The sequence below is a fragment of the Phacochoerus africanus genome, chromosome 3, assembly GCF_016906955.1.
Source record: "Phacochoerus africanus isolate WHEZ1 chromosome 3, ROS_Pafr_v1, whole genome shotgun sequence".
Classification (NCBI taxonomy): Eukaryota; Metazoa; Chordata; class Mammalia; order Artiodactyla; family Suidae; genus Phacochoerus; species Phacochoerus africanus.
Window position 1 is genome coordinate 138,458,664 of NC_062546.1, and position 15,281 is coordinate 138,473,944.

The 15,281-nt window shown below is 34.4% G+C and overlaps 1 protein-coding gene across 1 annotated transcript in view; it reads right to left on the reverse strand.

The window, feature by feature from the left end:
- The window catches only part of SCN7A (sodium voltage-gated channel alpha subunit 7), an 81,766-nt gene that overhangs the window by 31,379 nt on the left and 35,106 nt on the right, over positions 1 to 15,281 (reverse strand). The window contains exons 11-14 of the mRNA XM_047772800.1: positions 12,243 to 12,339; positions 11,054 to 11,292; positions 4,141 to 4,314; positions 2,058 to 2,414 (exon numbers count right to left, since the gene is read on the reverse strand). Coding sequence (XP_047628756.1) covers positions 2,058 to 2,414; positions 4,141 to 4,314; positions 11,054 to 11,292; positions 12,243 to 12,339 — 867 coding nt within the window. The remainder of the gene's footprint in view (positions 1 to 2,057; positions 2,415 to 4,140; positions 4,315 to 11,053; positions 11,293 to 12,242; positions 12,340 to 15,281) is intronic.

Below are 15,281 nucleotides of genomic sequence, written 5' to 3' on the forward strand. Positions count from 1 at the left end.
AGAATTTTGGGTCAATGTGAGGGGATAAATTATCAAAATTCTGATAATCATTGTGTTTCTCATGCACACAAACACCTAAAATAAAATTAAGTACTTATCAAATCACGTTCAATTCTAATGGACTGCTTTTATCTCTCAATACCCAGCTTAGGAACAGAGAAAGCTCAAGGAAGACTCACTCATGGAAAAATCAAAATATATTTGCAGATGATAAAGTCATAAAATAGATCACCTTAATTGTAACCACAGCTTTGGTATAGCAATAAAATGGAGGGTATAAGATAGCTCTACATTGGAAATTTCTTGCAGGTAAGATCATCTGAACAACAGATATATTCTTTATAACCTACAATGCCAGAATCTCAAGGATAAAAAAAATAAAAACTGAAAAGACAATAACTGAATGCCAATACTCCCAGATTAGTTTGGTTGCGCTCCCACTATTGTCCCATTTTGACATGAAAGCTTATTTACAGATAATCTGTGCAGGGGCTCCATGGTCCTTTACAGGAGCTATACTACTAGCAGATCTATCATTCTCAAAGGACAAAGGGCAAGGCCAAATATAATTTAAAATAACTTTTTTTTCATTTTTCCTTTGATTAAATATTATTCATGGTAAAAAACAGGAAAAGGGTGTCAGTTAAGAATTTCATGACTACAAGCTTCATGTAAGCAGGAACCATGTTTTCTCTCATAAATATAACTAGCACAATGCTAAGCACAAAGTAGGTGATAAAAAATACTTGTTGAAAGTATTTAATGACTTGTGGAATAATGATTTTTGTGCCAGGATTTGGAGAAGGAAAAATTATACTACGACAATTGTATTTTTAAGAGCTTATAATCTAAGATTTCTTATATCTTAAAGATACACACACACACACTCTCTGTATCACATATTTATGCATGCATAAATACACAATAAGAATGTTAAAAGGCTGAAAATGAAGTTCAAAATGCTCTGAAACTATAACATAAAGAAAGAAACTTATAACATTGTAAAATATTACTGCTTTGTTTAAATGTGCTCTGAATTAAAAATGGCCTAGTCTCTTAAAAGATTAATAGGTGGAGTCTTCTTAATGCTTACAGTTTAATAAGGAAACTAGACAAATTCATGAACAATTAAACATAATGCCAATGTGATAAGTATGTGACAGAGGTATGCCCAGGGTAAATAGAATCAGTGAGGAAATGTACCAATAGAATGGAGCCTAACTTGTGTTTTTTTTTCCCTATCTTTTGGGAGATGTGCTTGATCTCTATGACTTATGAGCAAAAAGTAAATATTGAATCTTTTTTTCCTGTAAAACCAATTTTATCTCCTAAGACATTTCTTTTTCTTAGAAATAAAAGGTACTTCAATTCATGTAGTATCAGTCCAATTACTGGAAATTTGAAAGTGAAAGTGTTCCCTCTTAGTTAATACATAATAGTTTTATAGATCAGTGCTTTTCAATCTTTGCTGCACAATTTAATCAAATGAGGATTTAAAAAAAATTCTTATGACCAGGCTCATATGCAGTCAAATTTGATAACCAGTGCTACATTTAAGTGCTTCTTAAAATTTAATGTGCTTAGAAATCACCTGGGTATATTGTTAAAATGTAGTTTCTGCTTTCATAAGTCTGGGATGGGGTCTGAGAGTCTGCATTAAAAACTATCTTCTGCAAAAAGGCAATGCTACTTTGAGTAGCAGATTACAACTAGCGCTATGCAATGGAAATATGAGGTACATCACCTATGTAATTTTCTACTACCCATGTTAAAAATATAAGCTAAAATATTATAATTAAAATTCATTAAATAAAAATTATTAATGAAATCATTTACATTCTTTTTTGGGGCTAAGACTTCCAATTCAGTGGGTATTTCCCACTTATATCAAAGTGGATCACTCATATTTTAACAGATCAATGGCCACATGTGGCTAGAGGCCACCATATCAAATATCACAGTTATATACCACTGGCTGCCATAAGTCCACATTAGGAACATGCTAGCCTACAACACACCAGTTTTTCAAGGAAAATTTTAAAGCATGGATTACTTACCAATAAGTTTCCAATTAAAATCACCATCATGTAAAAGGGAATACAACTGAACTGGCTTGCTACCTGAAAGCAATCCCACAAAGTCTCTATCCACTCTCCACAGACAATCCGGAACACATTCAGGAAGGAGTGGAAGAAATCATTCATGTGCCAGTGTGGGAGTTGACAGCCTTCATCTATGTTGCAGACACATTCTTTGTAATTCGAACCAAACAGCTTCAGGCCAACCACAGCAGAGAAGAATATAAATGTGAACAAGAGCAAGACCAAGTCTTTCAGGGTGACAATTGAGTTACCAAGAGTCAGCATTAGAATCTTAAAGGTTGGCCAATATTTCCCCAACTTGAAAATTCGTAACTAAAAGAAAAATGTAAAAACAACAAGAAAAGGAAGAAATAACAAAAATCTGGTCACTATTCATTGGGATGTATATTTAAAATTTTTATCAGCATCATACACAAACACATAATCTTTAATGTAATATTCAGTTTTGAGTATCAATACTAACAACTGAAAATTCATTTTATGAATAATTCTTAATAGATCTTACACATTCTACAGTTTTTACACTAAATCCATGTATGTCATCTTCCATTGACCTGTCAATCTCACTTAATATTGTAATTTACTATTATAATTATCTGAGCTTTACGTTTTAATGTCTGTTAAAGAAGTATCCATTCTTTGTGCTTTTAAAGAATTTATTGAATATTTTCCACATTTTGGAGAATATGGGGATATTTAGAAACTGAATATTGGAAAAGTCTGCAGGTTGCACTGAATTTCACTGACAATTCTATCACATAGCTACTTTAAAAAATAACATTTGAAAGACTAAACACACCATTCTAGGTTTAGTCTGAATATTTCACTTCTTTTCACTTGATTTTAAAATTTCTATTTACATGTACAAAATCACATCAATATTTGGTTTATCTAAAAACTGTACATTATTTTTATATGTGCTATACCTTCCCCAGCTTTTTTTGGTATATGGTTGTCTTTCTGGACTTAAGGGTGGAACATAACATTTATCCATATAAAACTTAATCATCTTAGATTTAATACATTACTACTCTTTCAGATATTTTGATACTATCTTTTATCACATCTTCTGTATTTCTCAGTTTTGTTTCATCCATAAATTTGATAACTACATCTTTTATATATTTCTATTATTCATTAGAAACGTCTATGGATTAGGATATAAGATAGAGTTCTGAAGAATATTTAGATAAGATGAAATCTACCTGATTGTTCTTTATTCTTGCTACATTCCTTCAACCTATTACTAGAATGAGACAAAATATTACTTATCAAATGCTTAACATTTCCATAAATATCATTATTTTTTTTTCTTTTAGGGCGGTAGCTGTAGCATATGGAGGTTCCCATGCTAGGTCAAACTGGAGTGTGGGATCCTAGCCACATCTGTGACCTATGCTGCTGCTTGTGGCAAGACTAGATCCTTAACCCACTGTGCAAGGCCAAGGATCGAACCCACATCCTCATGGATACTAGTCAGATTCTTAACATACTGATCCATGACAGGAACTCCCATAAATAGCATTCTAACAACATTGTTTCATTGCCTAGTTTTACTGATGCTTTTGCCACCTTCTTTTCTGAAGGTAGATAGTGATTCTAACCTAATTTTCATAATAACATTCTTTTGACCTGACTGTTCTTATTTTACACAGTTCTCTACCCTATATTTAGATATACTCACCTAATTCTAGTTTTTTGTTACACATTGGCATTCAGCTTCTGGGACTCTATTCTCCTGCTTCTCAAAACTGACCCAGTAATTCTGGCTCTGCTTTCTAGGACTACATTTCAAATTTTCTGCAGATATGGCTTATTTCCTTTAATGCTTGCACCATATAAGAGCATTGGAGACTACTTACTTTTTCCTACATTGTTATGTCTGAATTAATTTTTATTAAAATTGTAATATATGAATTAATTCATTTAATACTCCCAATATACTAATGCCATAGGTATTGCTATTCTCTCCATTTACGTCTGAGGAAACTGAGATGAAGTTCCAAAAAATAAAATTTAGATCTTGCATTCTACTTACCACCCTGAATGATCGAAAAACAGCCAGTCCATGAAAATTTTCTAGACAAAGTTCTGTGAAACCATGGAACACAATTAGGCTATCATAAACGTTCCAACCTACTTGGAAATACCCATATGGATGCATAGCGATTATTTTAAAAATCATTTCTGTTGTAAAAATTCCAATAAATGCCTAAATAAAAACAAAATGCTATGATGAGAATATGATTCCAATAGCTCTATCAGAACACTCATACACAGAAACTGTAACTTTTCAAAGCCACCTATTCATATTTCTTCTGTCAAGATATGATTTAGTTTCAGAGTATATTAAAAGGACAAACTCATACATTTTGTTTAAAAATCCAATGTCAAACACTATACACAGAGTCTTCAACTACTTTAATAAAAGCCATCTTGGAAAAAAACAAAAGAATATTTGAGAGTAAACATTTTTTCATTTTGAATAGTTCCTTTGGGGATCTGGAGCACATCTTAAGATATTTAATTTTTTTTTAACTATAGAATAAATTTGTAAAGTATACATGATCCAGAAAAAAAGTAGACCCATGTAAACTGTTATTTGAAAATTTTATTGGAAGAAATAACTAAAATACTGTTTGGTGTCAAATAAATGTATAGTTCAAAACTGGAAGCAGTTGGCTATTTGTATTGATATCAAGCTGCTATGTTTATTTTACAACAATAAAAGCAAAATAAAATATAAGTTTGCTTTAATCTTTGTTAAACTGAAATATAGTTGATTTACAAAGATTTGTTAGCTTCAGGTGTACATCATTACAAGATACTGAACACAGTTCCCTGTGCTATACAGTAGGTATTTGTTGTTCATTTATCTAAAATATAGTAGTGTGTGTATATTACTCACAAACTCTTAATTTATCACCCCTCTGACTCACTTTTCCCCCTTTGGTAACTATAAGTTTGTTTTCTATGTGGGTCTATTTCTGTTTTATAAATAAGTTCATTTGTATCATTTTTAAGATTCAACGAGTGATAATGATAATCTCTAGGTCTATCCATTTTTGCGGCAAATTACATTATTTCACTCTTTTTATGGCTGAATAATATTTCATCTTCTCTATCCATTCATCTATTGATGAACATTTAGGTTGCTTCCATGCTTTGGCTACAGTAAAGAGTTCTTCTTTGAATATTGAGGTACAGGTATCTTTTTTTAAATTAGAATTTTCATCTTTTCTGGATATATGCCCAGGAGTGGGATTGTTGAATCATATGGTAACTCTATTTTTAGTTTTTTAAGGACTATTCTCCATAGTGGTTGCACCCATTACATTTCCACCAACAGTGGAGGAGGGTTCCCTTTGCCCAGTATTTATTATTTGTAAATTTTTTAATGATAAAAGGATCAATAGAAGAAGAGGATATTATACTCATTAACATATATGCATCCAATACAGGAGCACCTGAATACATAAAACACTAGCAGACATAAAGGGAGAAACTGATGGGAATACAATAATAGTAGGAGACTTTAACATCCCACTGACATCAATCTGAGGACAGATCTTCCAGAAGGAAAATCAACAAGGCACCAGAGACCCTAAATGACAGAATAGAACAGTAAGACTTAATTGATATTTTTAGGACATTACCTCCAAAAAAACCCCAGAATGCACATTCTTTCCAAGCACACATGAAACATTCTCTAGTATAGACTGCATACTAGGACACAAAACAAGGCTCCACAAATGTAAGAGGGTGGAAATTATTTTAAGCATATTTTTTGAACATAATGGCATGAAACTAGAAATCAACCACAGGAAAGGAAAAGAGAAAAAAATGATTACATGGAGGCTAAACAACATGCTACTAAAAACAATTGGTCAACAATGAAAAAAAAAAGAGGAAATTTAAAAAAATTACCTCAAGAGAAATGACAATGAAAACATAATCATGAAAAATCTTTGGAATGCAGCAAAAGCAGTCCTAAGAAGTAAGTTCATACAATACATCATACAATATGAGCCTTCCTCAGAAAACAAGAAAAACTTCACATAAACAACCTGACCACCTAAAAGCATTAGAAAAAGAACAAACAAAATCTAAAGTCAGCAGAAGGAAGGAAATAGTAAAGATCAGAGAGGAAATAAATAAAACAAACATAAAAACAGAAAAAAAATCAATAAAACCAAGAGCTCTTTTCTTTTCTCTCTTTCTTTTTTTGAAAGGATAAACAAAATCAACAAACTGTTGGACTGGAAATAAACAAAATAAGAAATGAAAGAAGAGAAATAACTATCAATATCACATAAATATAAAAGTCATAAGAGAATACTATGAAAAACTCTATACCAACAAATTGGTCAACCTAGAAGAAATGGACAAGTTTCTACAAACATACAGCCTACCAAAACTGAATCCAGAAGAAATATATAACTTGAACAGACTGATTACTAGAAGTAAAATTAGAATCTGTAATTTAAAAATTCCCTGCATGGAGTTCTGTCATGGCTCAGTGGAAATGAATCCAACTAGTATCCATGAGAATGTGGCTTTGATCCCTGGCCCTTGCTTAGTGGGCTGGGGATCTAGCATTGCCCTGAGCTATGGTGTAGGTCATAGTCACAGCTTGGATTCCACTTTGCTGCACATCTCTGTGGCTGTGGGGTAAGCTGGCAGCTGTCGCTCCAATTTGACCCCTGGCCTGAGAATTTTCATATGCCATGGGCATGGCCCTATAAAGCAAAAAAAAAAAAAAAAAAAAAAAAAAAGAAAAAGAAAAGAAAAAAAATTCATTGCAAACAAAAGTCCAAGACCAGATGGCTTCACAGGGGTATTCTACTAAATATACAAAGAACTTAAACTGATACTTCTCAAACTCTTTCAAAAGACTGAAAAGGAGGGGACACTACCAAAGTCATTCTATGAAGCCACCATCACTCTGATAACAAAACCAAACAAATACTACTAAAAAAGAAAATTACAGGTCAATATATTTGATGAATACAGATTTAAAAATCTTCAACAAAATATTACTAAACTAATATTAGTAATATTAGTTCAACGTTAAAAAGGATCATACATCCTTAGTTGGATTCATCCCAAGGTCACAAAGATGGTTCAACATACACAAATCAATCAACATGATACACCAAATCAACAAAAGAAAAGACAAAAACTAAATGATCATCTCAATAAGATGCAGAAATATTTGTCTTTTGTATTGTATGCGAAAAAAGGATAGGTGAACACTCAAAATATAATGCCAAAAGAATAGGTCCAATTTAAGGCAAAACAGGTGGTTAGGACAGATGTGGTTAAATGCAACTGTATTAGGATTCAAAATTCAGGTGTCAGTGAAGAACTTGTGTCTGTTATTTCATTTTTGCCCTGCTCTGATTTTGGGGTTACCGTACCAAGAGAGGGGATATCTGGGAAGAGAGGAGAAATAAATAATTTCTACTTAACCTGACTGCCATGCAGCTAGCTAGAAACCTTAAATTTAAATGTAGTTTGATGATAATAAATGTATTAGATCATAAGAATATTTACAAAGCAGGGGTTGGGGAGGTGAGGTGGGAAAGCATCGACACATCTTCATCTCATTCTAATCTAAGTCAATAATCACATGATCATCTCAATAGATGCAGAGAAAAGCATTTGACAAATACAACATCCATTCATAACCAAAACTCTTACTACAGTGGGTATAGAGGGAACATACCTTAACATAATTAGAGCCATTTATGAAAAACCCACAGCAAATGTAATACTCAATGGAGAAAAGCTGACAGCCTTCCCACTAAAATGTAACAAGACAAGGATGCCCACTCTCACCACTATTATTCAACGTAGTAGTGGAGGTCCAAGCCACAGCAACCAGACAAACAAAAGAAACAAAAGGCATCCAAATAGGAAGAGAAGAGGTAAAACTGAATGCAAATGACATGATACTATATATATAGAAAACCCTAAGGACTCAACCCAAAAACTACTTGAAGTGATCCAAAAATTCAACAAAGTAGCAGGATATAAGAGTAACATTCAGGGCACAGGGGTTAACGAACTCAACTAGGAACCATGAGGTTGCAGGTTCGATCCCTGGCCTCGCTCAGTGGGTTAAAGATCTGCTGTTGCTGTGAGTTGTGGTGTAGGTTGCAGACGTGGCTAGGATCCTGAGTTGCTATGGCTCTAGTGTAGGCCAGAGGCTACAGCTCAAATTAGACCCCTAGCTTGGGAACTTCCATATGCTGTGGGTGTGGCCCTAGAAAAGACAAAAAAAAAGATTAACATTCAGAAATCAGTCACATTTCTATACACTAACAATGAAATATTAGAAAAGGAATACAAAAATACAAAACCTTTTAAAATTGTACCCCCAAAAAATCAAATACCTGGGAATACACCTGACCAAGAAGGTAAAAGACTTATATGCTGAGAACTATAAAACATTAATCTAGGGAATTAAAGAGGATATAAATAAACAGAAAGATATTCCATGCTCCTGGGGTGGAAAAAGTAATACTGTAAAAATGGCCATACTACCCAAGGCAATCTACAGATTCAATGCAATCCCTATCAAATTACCCATGACATTTTTCATGGAAATAGAGCCAACAATCCAAAAATGTATGTGGAACCACAAAAGACCCAGAATTGCCAAAGCAATCCTGAGGAAAACAAACAAACAAACAAACAAAAAAAGAACCAGGGGGCAAAACTCTTCCAGACTTCAAACAATATCACAAAGCTACCATAATCAACACAGTGTGTGGTATTGGTACCAAAACAGACATACAGACCAATGGAACAGAATAGAGAACCCAGAAACAAACCCAGACACCTATGGTCAATTATTTTTTAACAAAGGAGGCAAGAACATAAAGTGGGAAAAAGATAGTCCTTTGAGCAAGTGGTGCTGGGAAACCTGGACAGCTGCATGTAAAACAATGAAACTAGAATACACCCTCACTCCATGCACAGAAATAAACTCAAAATGGCTTAAAGACTTAAACATAAGACAAGATACCATCAAACTCCTAGAAGAGAATATAGGCAAAATATTCTCTGACATCAACCATACAAACGTTTCCTTAGGTCAGACTCCCAAGGCAATAGAAATAAAAACAAAAATTAACCAATGGGACCTAATCAAACTGACAAGATTTTGCATAGCAAAGGAAACCAAAAAGACAATTTACAGATTGGGAGGAAATAGTTTCAAATGATGCATCTGACAAGGACTTAATCTCTAAAATATACAAACAGCTTAAACAACTCAACAGCAAAAAAGCCAACAACCCAATGGAAAAATGGGAAAAAGATCTCGGTAGACATTTTTCTAAGGAAGATATACAGATGGACAATAAGCACATGAAAAAATGTTCAGCATCACTGATTATTAGAGAAATGCAAATCAAAACTACCATGAGGTACCACCTCACACCAATCAGAATGGCCATCATTAATAAGTCCACAAATAACAAATGCTGGAGGGGGTGTGGAGGAAAGGGAACCCTTCTGCACTGTTGGTGGGAATGGACGCTGGTACAACCACTATGGAGAACATAGTGGAGGTACCTTAGAAAACTATCCATGGAACTACCATATGACCCAGAAATCCCACTCTTGGGCATATATCCAGACAAAACTTTCCTTGAAAAAGACACATGCACCCGCATGTTCATTGCAGCACTATTCACAATAGCCAGGACATGGAAACAACCCAAATGTCCATCAACAGTTGATTGGATTAGGAAGAGGTGGTATATATACACAATGGAATACTACTCAATCATAAAAAAGAACAAAATCATGCCATTTGCAGCAACCTGGGTGGACCTAGAGACTCTCATCCTGAGTGAAGTAAGTCACAAAGAGAAAGGCAAACACCATAGGATATCACTTATATCTGGAATCTAATATATGGCACAAAGGAACCTTTCCACAGAAAAGAAAACCATGGACTTGGAGAATAGACTTGTGGTTGCCAATGGGGATGGGGAGGGAGTGGGATGGATTGGGAACCTGGGATTAACAGATGCAAACTATTGCTTTTGGAATGGATTAGCAATGAGATCCTGCTGTGTAGCACTGGGAACTATGTCTAGCCACTTATGATGGAGCATGATAATATGAGAAAAAAAATGTGTACATGTAGGTGTAACCTGGTTACCATGCTGTACAGCAGAAAAAAATGTATTAGGGAAATTATGGAGTTCCCGTAGTGGCTCGGTGGTTAACAAATCCGACTAGGAACCATGAGGTTGCAGGTTTGATTCCGGGCCTCGCTCAGTGCGTTGAGGATCTGGTGTCGCCGTGAGCTGTGGTGTGGGTCGCAGACGCAGCTCAGATCCCACGTTGCTGTGGCTCTGGCGTAGGCCGGCAGCTACAGCTCCAATTTGATCCCTAGCCTGGGAACCTCCATATGCCATGCGAAGTGGCCCGACAAAAACAAAACAAAACAAAAGAAAAAAGCCAAAAAAGATGTATTAGGGAAATTAAGAAAACCGCTTTTTAGAATGAAAAGGATGGATCTTAAACACCACATATGAGGAAATATAGGATGATGGTGACTGAAAATATATAGAGCGAAGGAAAAGAAAGATATAAGTAAATGGAGGAGTAAGAGTAAGAGCAAAGAAGGAAGAGTAAATCAAAAAGCCTTTAAATTTTTTCTTTAAAATACATACAATAACAACTATGTCTAGTCACTTATGATGGAGTATGATAATGTGAGAAAATAGAATGTGTACATGTATGTGTAACTGGGTCACCATGGTGTACAGTAGAAAAAATAATTGTATTGGGGAAATAACAAAAAATAAAATAAAACTCATATAATGCATTTGCAACATTTTGGAGTTATAAAATAAAATAATGGGGATAATGATGACTAATAAAAAGTTGAAATTGCAAAAGAAAATAATGTACAATGAGAACCTTACCAGGTTTCCAATGCTGAGAACATTGCTAGTTTCTACACTCATTGGATAGTGTTCCGAAGCCAAAAAAAGTATGTTTAGAATTATGCATATGGTAAGGAAAAAATCAGTAAATGGGTCCATGATAACCACATGAACACAGTCCTTCAATTTTAACCAACAGGGTGAACAATTCCAGATCAAGAGAGTTTTAGAAAATCTATACCAATGAAATGCACATCTCTTTCTGGACTTTTTAAGTTCTGAAATAAAAGAATAGAAAAGTCAATCATTAGTTAATTAAGTTCTAACTAGTAGAAAAATTTGACTTTTGCATGCAAAGGGAGATTTGAAACTGGACTTTTGATTTGAAATTAGCAAATAGAAGTATTTTGTATTAATAAAAAATCAGAGCAATGTAAATTTCCTCTTTTTTGTCCATGCTTGCTGAATTGGACAAATGAAAATGAAACAAATTATGTAATAGAATCAAAACAGGAATATCTCTCAAGAAAACAAATACAGAATGTAATTGACAGTATTATATTTATAATTTCTAGGTTTATATGATCTACAAAATTATGTCTTTAAATATTGTCTACAATAATGAGTTACTGGTTATACGTTAAAAAAAAAAAGCAAGGATAGCATAGAAAAGACCTTAATAGGTTAATGTTATATACTTCAATCTCTATTTTTAGTTACTAGTTAACACTTCATGTTATTTTCAGTGTTAAACAAAATTCCTTGGTACTATTTGGTGACCTTTTCTAGTGTTTAAAACACTACACTTACGAAAATCTTAAGTATTGTTCATCCCAATATTTTCATGTTAATCCTTTTTTTTTTTTTTCCCCTAGGGCTGCACCCGTGGCATATGGAGGTTCCGAGGCTGGGGTCTAATCAGAGCGGTAGCTGCCGGCCTACGCCACAGCCACAGCAATGCAGGATTTGAGCCAGCCGTGTCTGTGACCTACACCACAGCCCACAGCAACGCCCTATCCTTAACCCACTGAGAATGGCTAGCGATCAAACCCACAACCTCATGATTCCCATTCGGATTCGTTAACCACTGAGCCATGATGGGACCTCCCTCATGTTAATCCTTAAATTTTGTTATTATCATCTAAAATTCTGAAGAAATTGGAAGATTTCTTTAAAAGTGGATCACATGAATGATACCTTTCATAGTGTCTAAATACTTTTTACCTACCTTCTTTATGTCTGAGAGTAGCATCATCCAGCATATCCAAAGAAGTAATCATAGAAGGTGATAATTTTTTCTTCATTTCTATTTGTGTGGTCTTGGTCTAAAAAGAAATTTGATGAGTCTAATACTGGTTTCTCCTCTTTGTAGATCCAAAACTATAACTATAAGAAGGTTTGTAACATTCTTAAAAATGCTGATTCTTCAAAAGCCTTTCTGGGTTCCATAATTTGCCACCCTTGGAACTATTAAGCTGATTTAGGATTATCTGGAAAATGAATGTGTTTCTTATAACTCAATAAAATCATTTTATACCATGAGGTCAACTAAAAAAGGAGTAAACCAGAGAATGCTAGTAGTATTACTCATATTTGATAAAGAATTCAATGTACAATTTAGTATTATAAGAAACATCCAGTTGCTAAACACGCTATTGAACAATAACACCTTACATTTCTCTAACACCTTGTACCTTTTTGAGGATGTGTTAATGTTGTAACTTTTAAAACTCTCTTGATAAAATCAAAATTATTTGGTGCTGAGATGATGAACCATGTCCTGTGCAATATCAAGTAAAAATGAATTTAAAAGGATAGTTTGGGTTAGAACATATATGATATTCCAAAAAGAAATCACTTCTTTCTGTCGTTTATATCTCTTGAGTAGTGGTTTTAAGACACTTTCTGTTTACACTGACTTCAAAAGAATCACTGTGCTGGAAAGTACTCAAACCTCCTAGGCTTTGATGCAGATGTTACCAGTTTTCTACATACTCATGATTATCACAAGTATGTCTCCAGGTGTTCCATGTATAAAATTTATATTTGAATTTAAATGGTAAGAAATTGACAATGGGTAGATGATAGCACCATAGTGTTCCCAATAGTTTTTACATTTGGCACACACAAAGAATAATAATATATGTATGTTTGATAACTTGATAAACAGATGAGCCTAATAGGTGAAATAAATAGTAAAATTTAAATACGTGAGTGCTTTTGAATAGAGATAACAGGCATGAGGCTGCTGCTGCCCTAACACTGAGGCTCACTGATAATCCATACCCAGCACACCCCAGCTGGCAAGTTCTGCTGTGGTTTCTCTAAAGTCCCATGATTGATATCAAGGGAATCATCATATTCATCTCACTCAGTATCAGTAAAGTCTCCTCTACTTTCATAAATACTATAGTGAGAGGAGGTAAAAACAAACTGTATTACATACTGAGTTCCATCAGAAAAATGACAGATTCTGCAGGTCAACAGATAATTGTTGTCTCACCTTATTTCATTGAAAAAGTAAGCAAAGGCTCAGGAGAGGAAGCTAATTTATTTATTTAAACCATGCTTATTTCAGAATGTATTCTAACTGCTTACAAAGCTACATAAAATACATGATAATTTATATATTCCAAATTTCCATTAGTTAAAAAGTCAACAGAACTCTATTTTTTATATCATTAAAGTCTGTCAGGAATTATCCAGGCTTTTTTTTTTTTCCATAAAGATGATACACTGTCATATTGTGAATAATGTCCTCCACTATATTCTTAGTTCAGAGGAACCATTTCTCATAGAAATGATTCTGATAGTGACCATGTTTGATGGACTCACACAAGAGCACTCCATTAAAGATAATCATTTCTGTGTGTGTGTGTGTGTGTGTGTGTGTAGCAGGGAGTGGAATGAAGAGGGTAATAATGTTATTCTTGATATAGTCAATGCTCAGTTCTCTACTGATTTGGCTTGAACTATACATATATTTTAGGGTATAAAATGAACAAATCACAGATCAATCTAGAAATATATTTACCTCAATTGAGCTTCTCAAAAATATTGACTAGGTGCCCACAGCAGTCTGACTACTAAGGACATAGCTATTTTACAATGCAAATTGAGAGGATCGTGACATCTCCTTTTTGAAAGCTTAAGAGCTAAAAAGAGCATATGCCTGAATTTTAGACAATCCAACATTAAAATTAGACAGGGAGAAAGAGGTAGGACTCTTCTTCTCAGCACTGGTTTGAATTTTCTTGGGAGGGAAGGTATGGATAAGGAAGAATCCAGTTATATTTCTGGCATTTAGCAATGAACACCTAAAGTGTTCATCTTGGACTCAGACTTACTTACCCTCTCTACTGCAGCCACACTGGCCTTTTTAATTTGCTGACTCATCCTGCTCCCTCCCCTGAGAGAGCATGGACTCATTCTTCAGCTATCAGTTCAAGTTCTGGTTCCTCATTAAAACCTTTTCTGACTCAGAGAAATTCTTTATTACAGGCTCTCAAAGCACTATGCTTCCCACTTTTGCAGTACTTTCCACATTTTCACTTAGTTTTTTTTTTTTTGTCTTTTTGTCTTTTGTCGTTGTTGTTGCTATTTCTTGGGCATATGGAGGTTCCCAGGCTAGGGGTTGAATCGGAGCTGCAGCCACCGGCCTACGCCAGAGCCACAGTAACGCGGGATCCGAGCCGCGTCTGCAACCTACACCACAGCTCACAGCAACGCCGGATCGTTAACCCACTGAGCAAGGGCAGGGATCCAACCCGCAACCTCATGGTTCCTAGTCGGATTCGTTAACCACTGCGCCACGACGGGAACTCCTTCACTTAGTTTTTTAAGTGGAGAATAATACGGTGATTCACTAGGTACCCAATAGGTTGCTTCAACCATGATGACATTATACTCTTCATTTCTCTGTATATTGCTCACTCTACTTTTTTCCTGAAGTATTTTAAATCAAATTTCAGACATCATATAATTATCAGAATAAGCTTCTTTTTAAAAAAAAAAATCACACCATTATCACATTTATTAACAAATACCCAGACCATGCTCAATTTTCTTTCATTGCTCAGAAACATTCTATTAGTTAATTTGTTTCAATTAAAGTAAAAACAGATACCCTTTTTTTTTGTTTATTTGTTTTGAAGCTTTATTGATTATCTCATGATTTTATTTTTCCTAGGTGATTTACTATAGAATTTTCCACATTCTTGATTTGGCAGACTGTGTATTTTTAGTGTAATTTAATGCATTCTTCTCA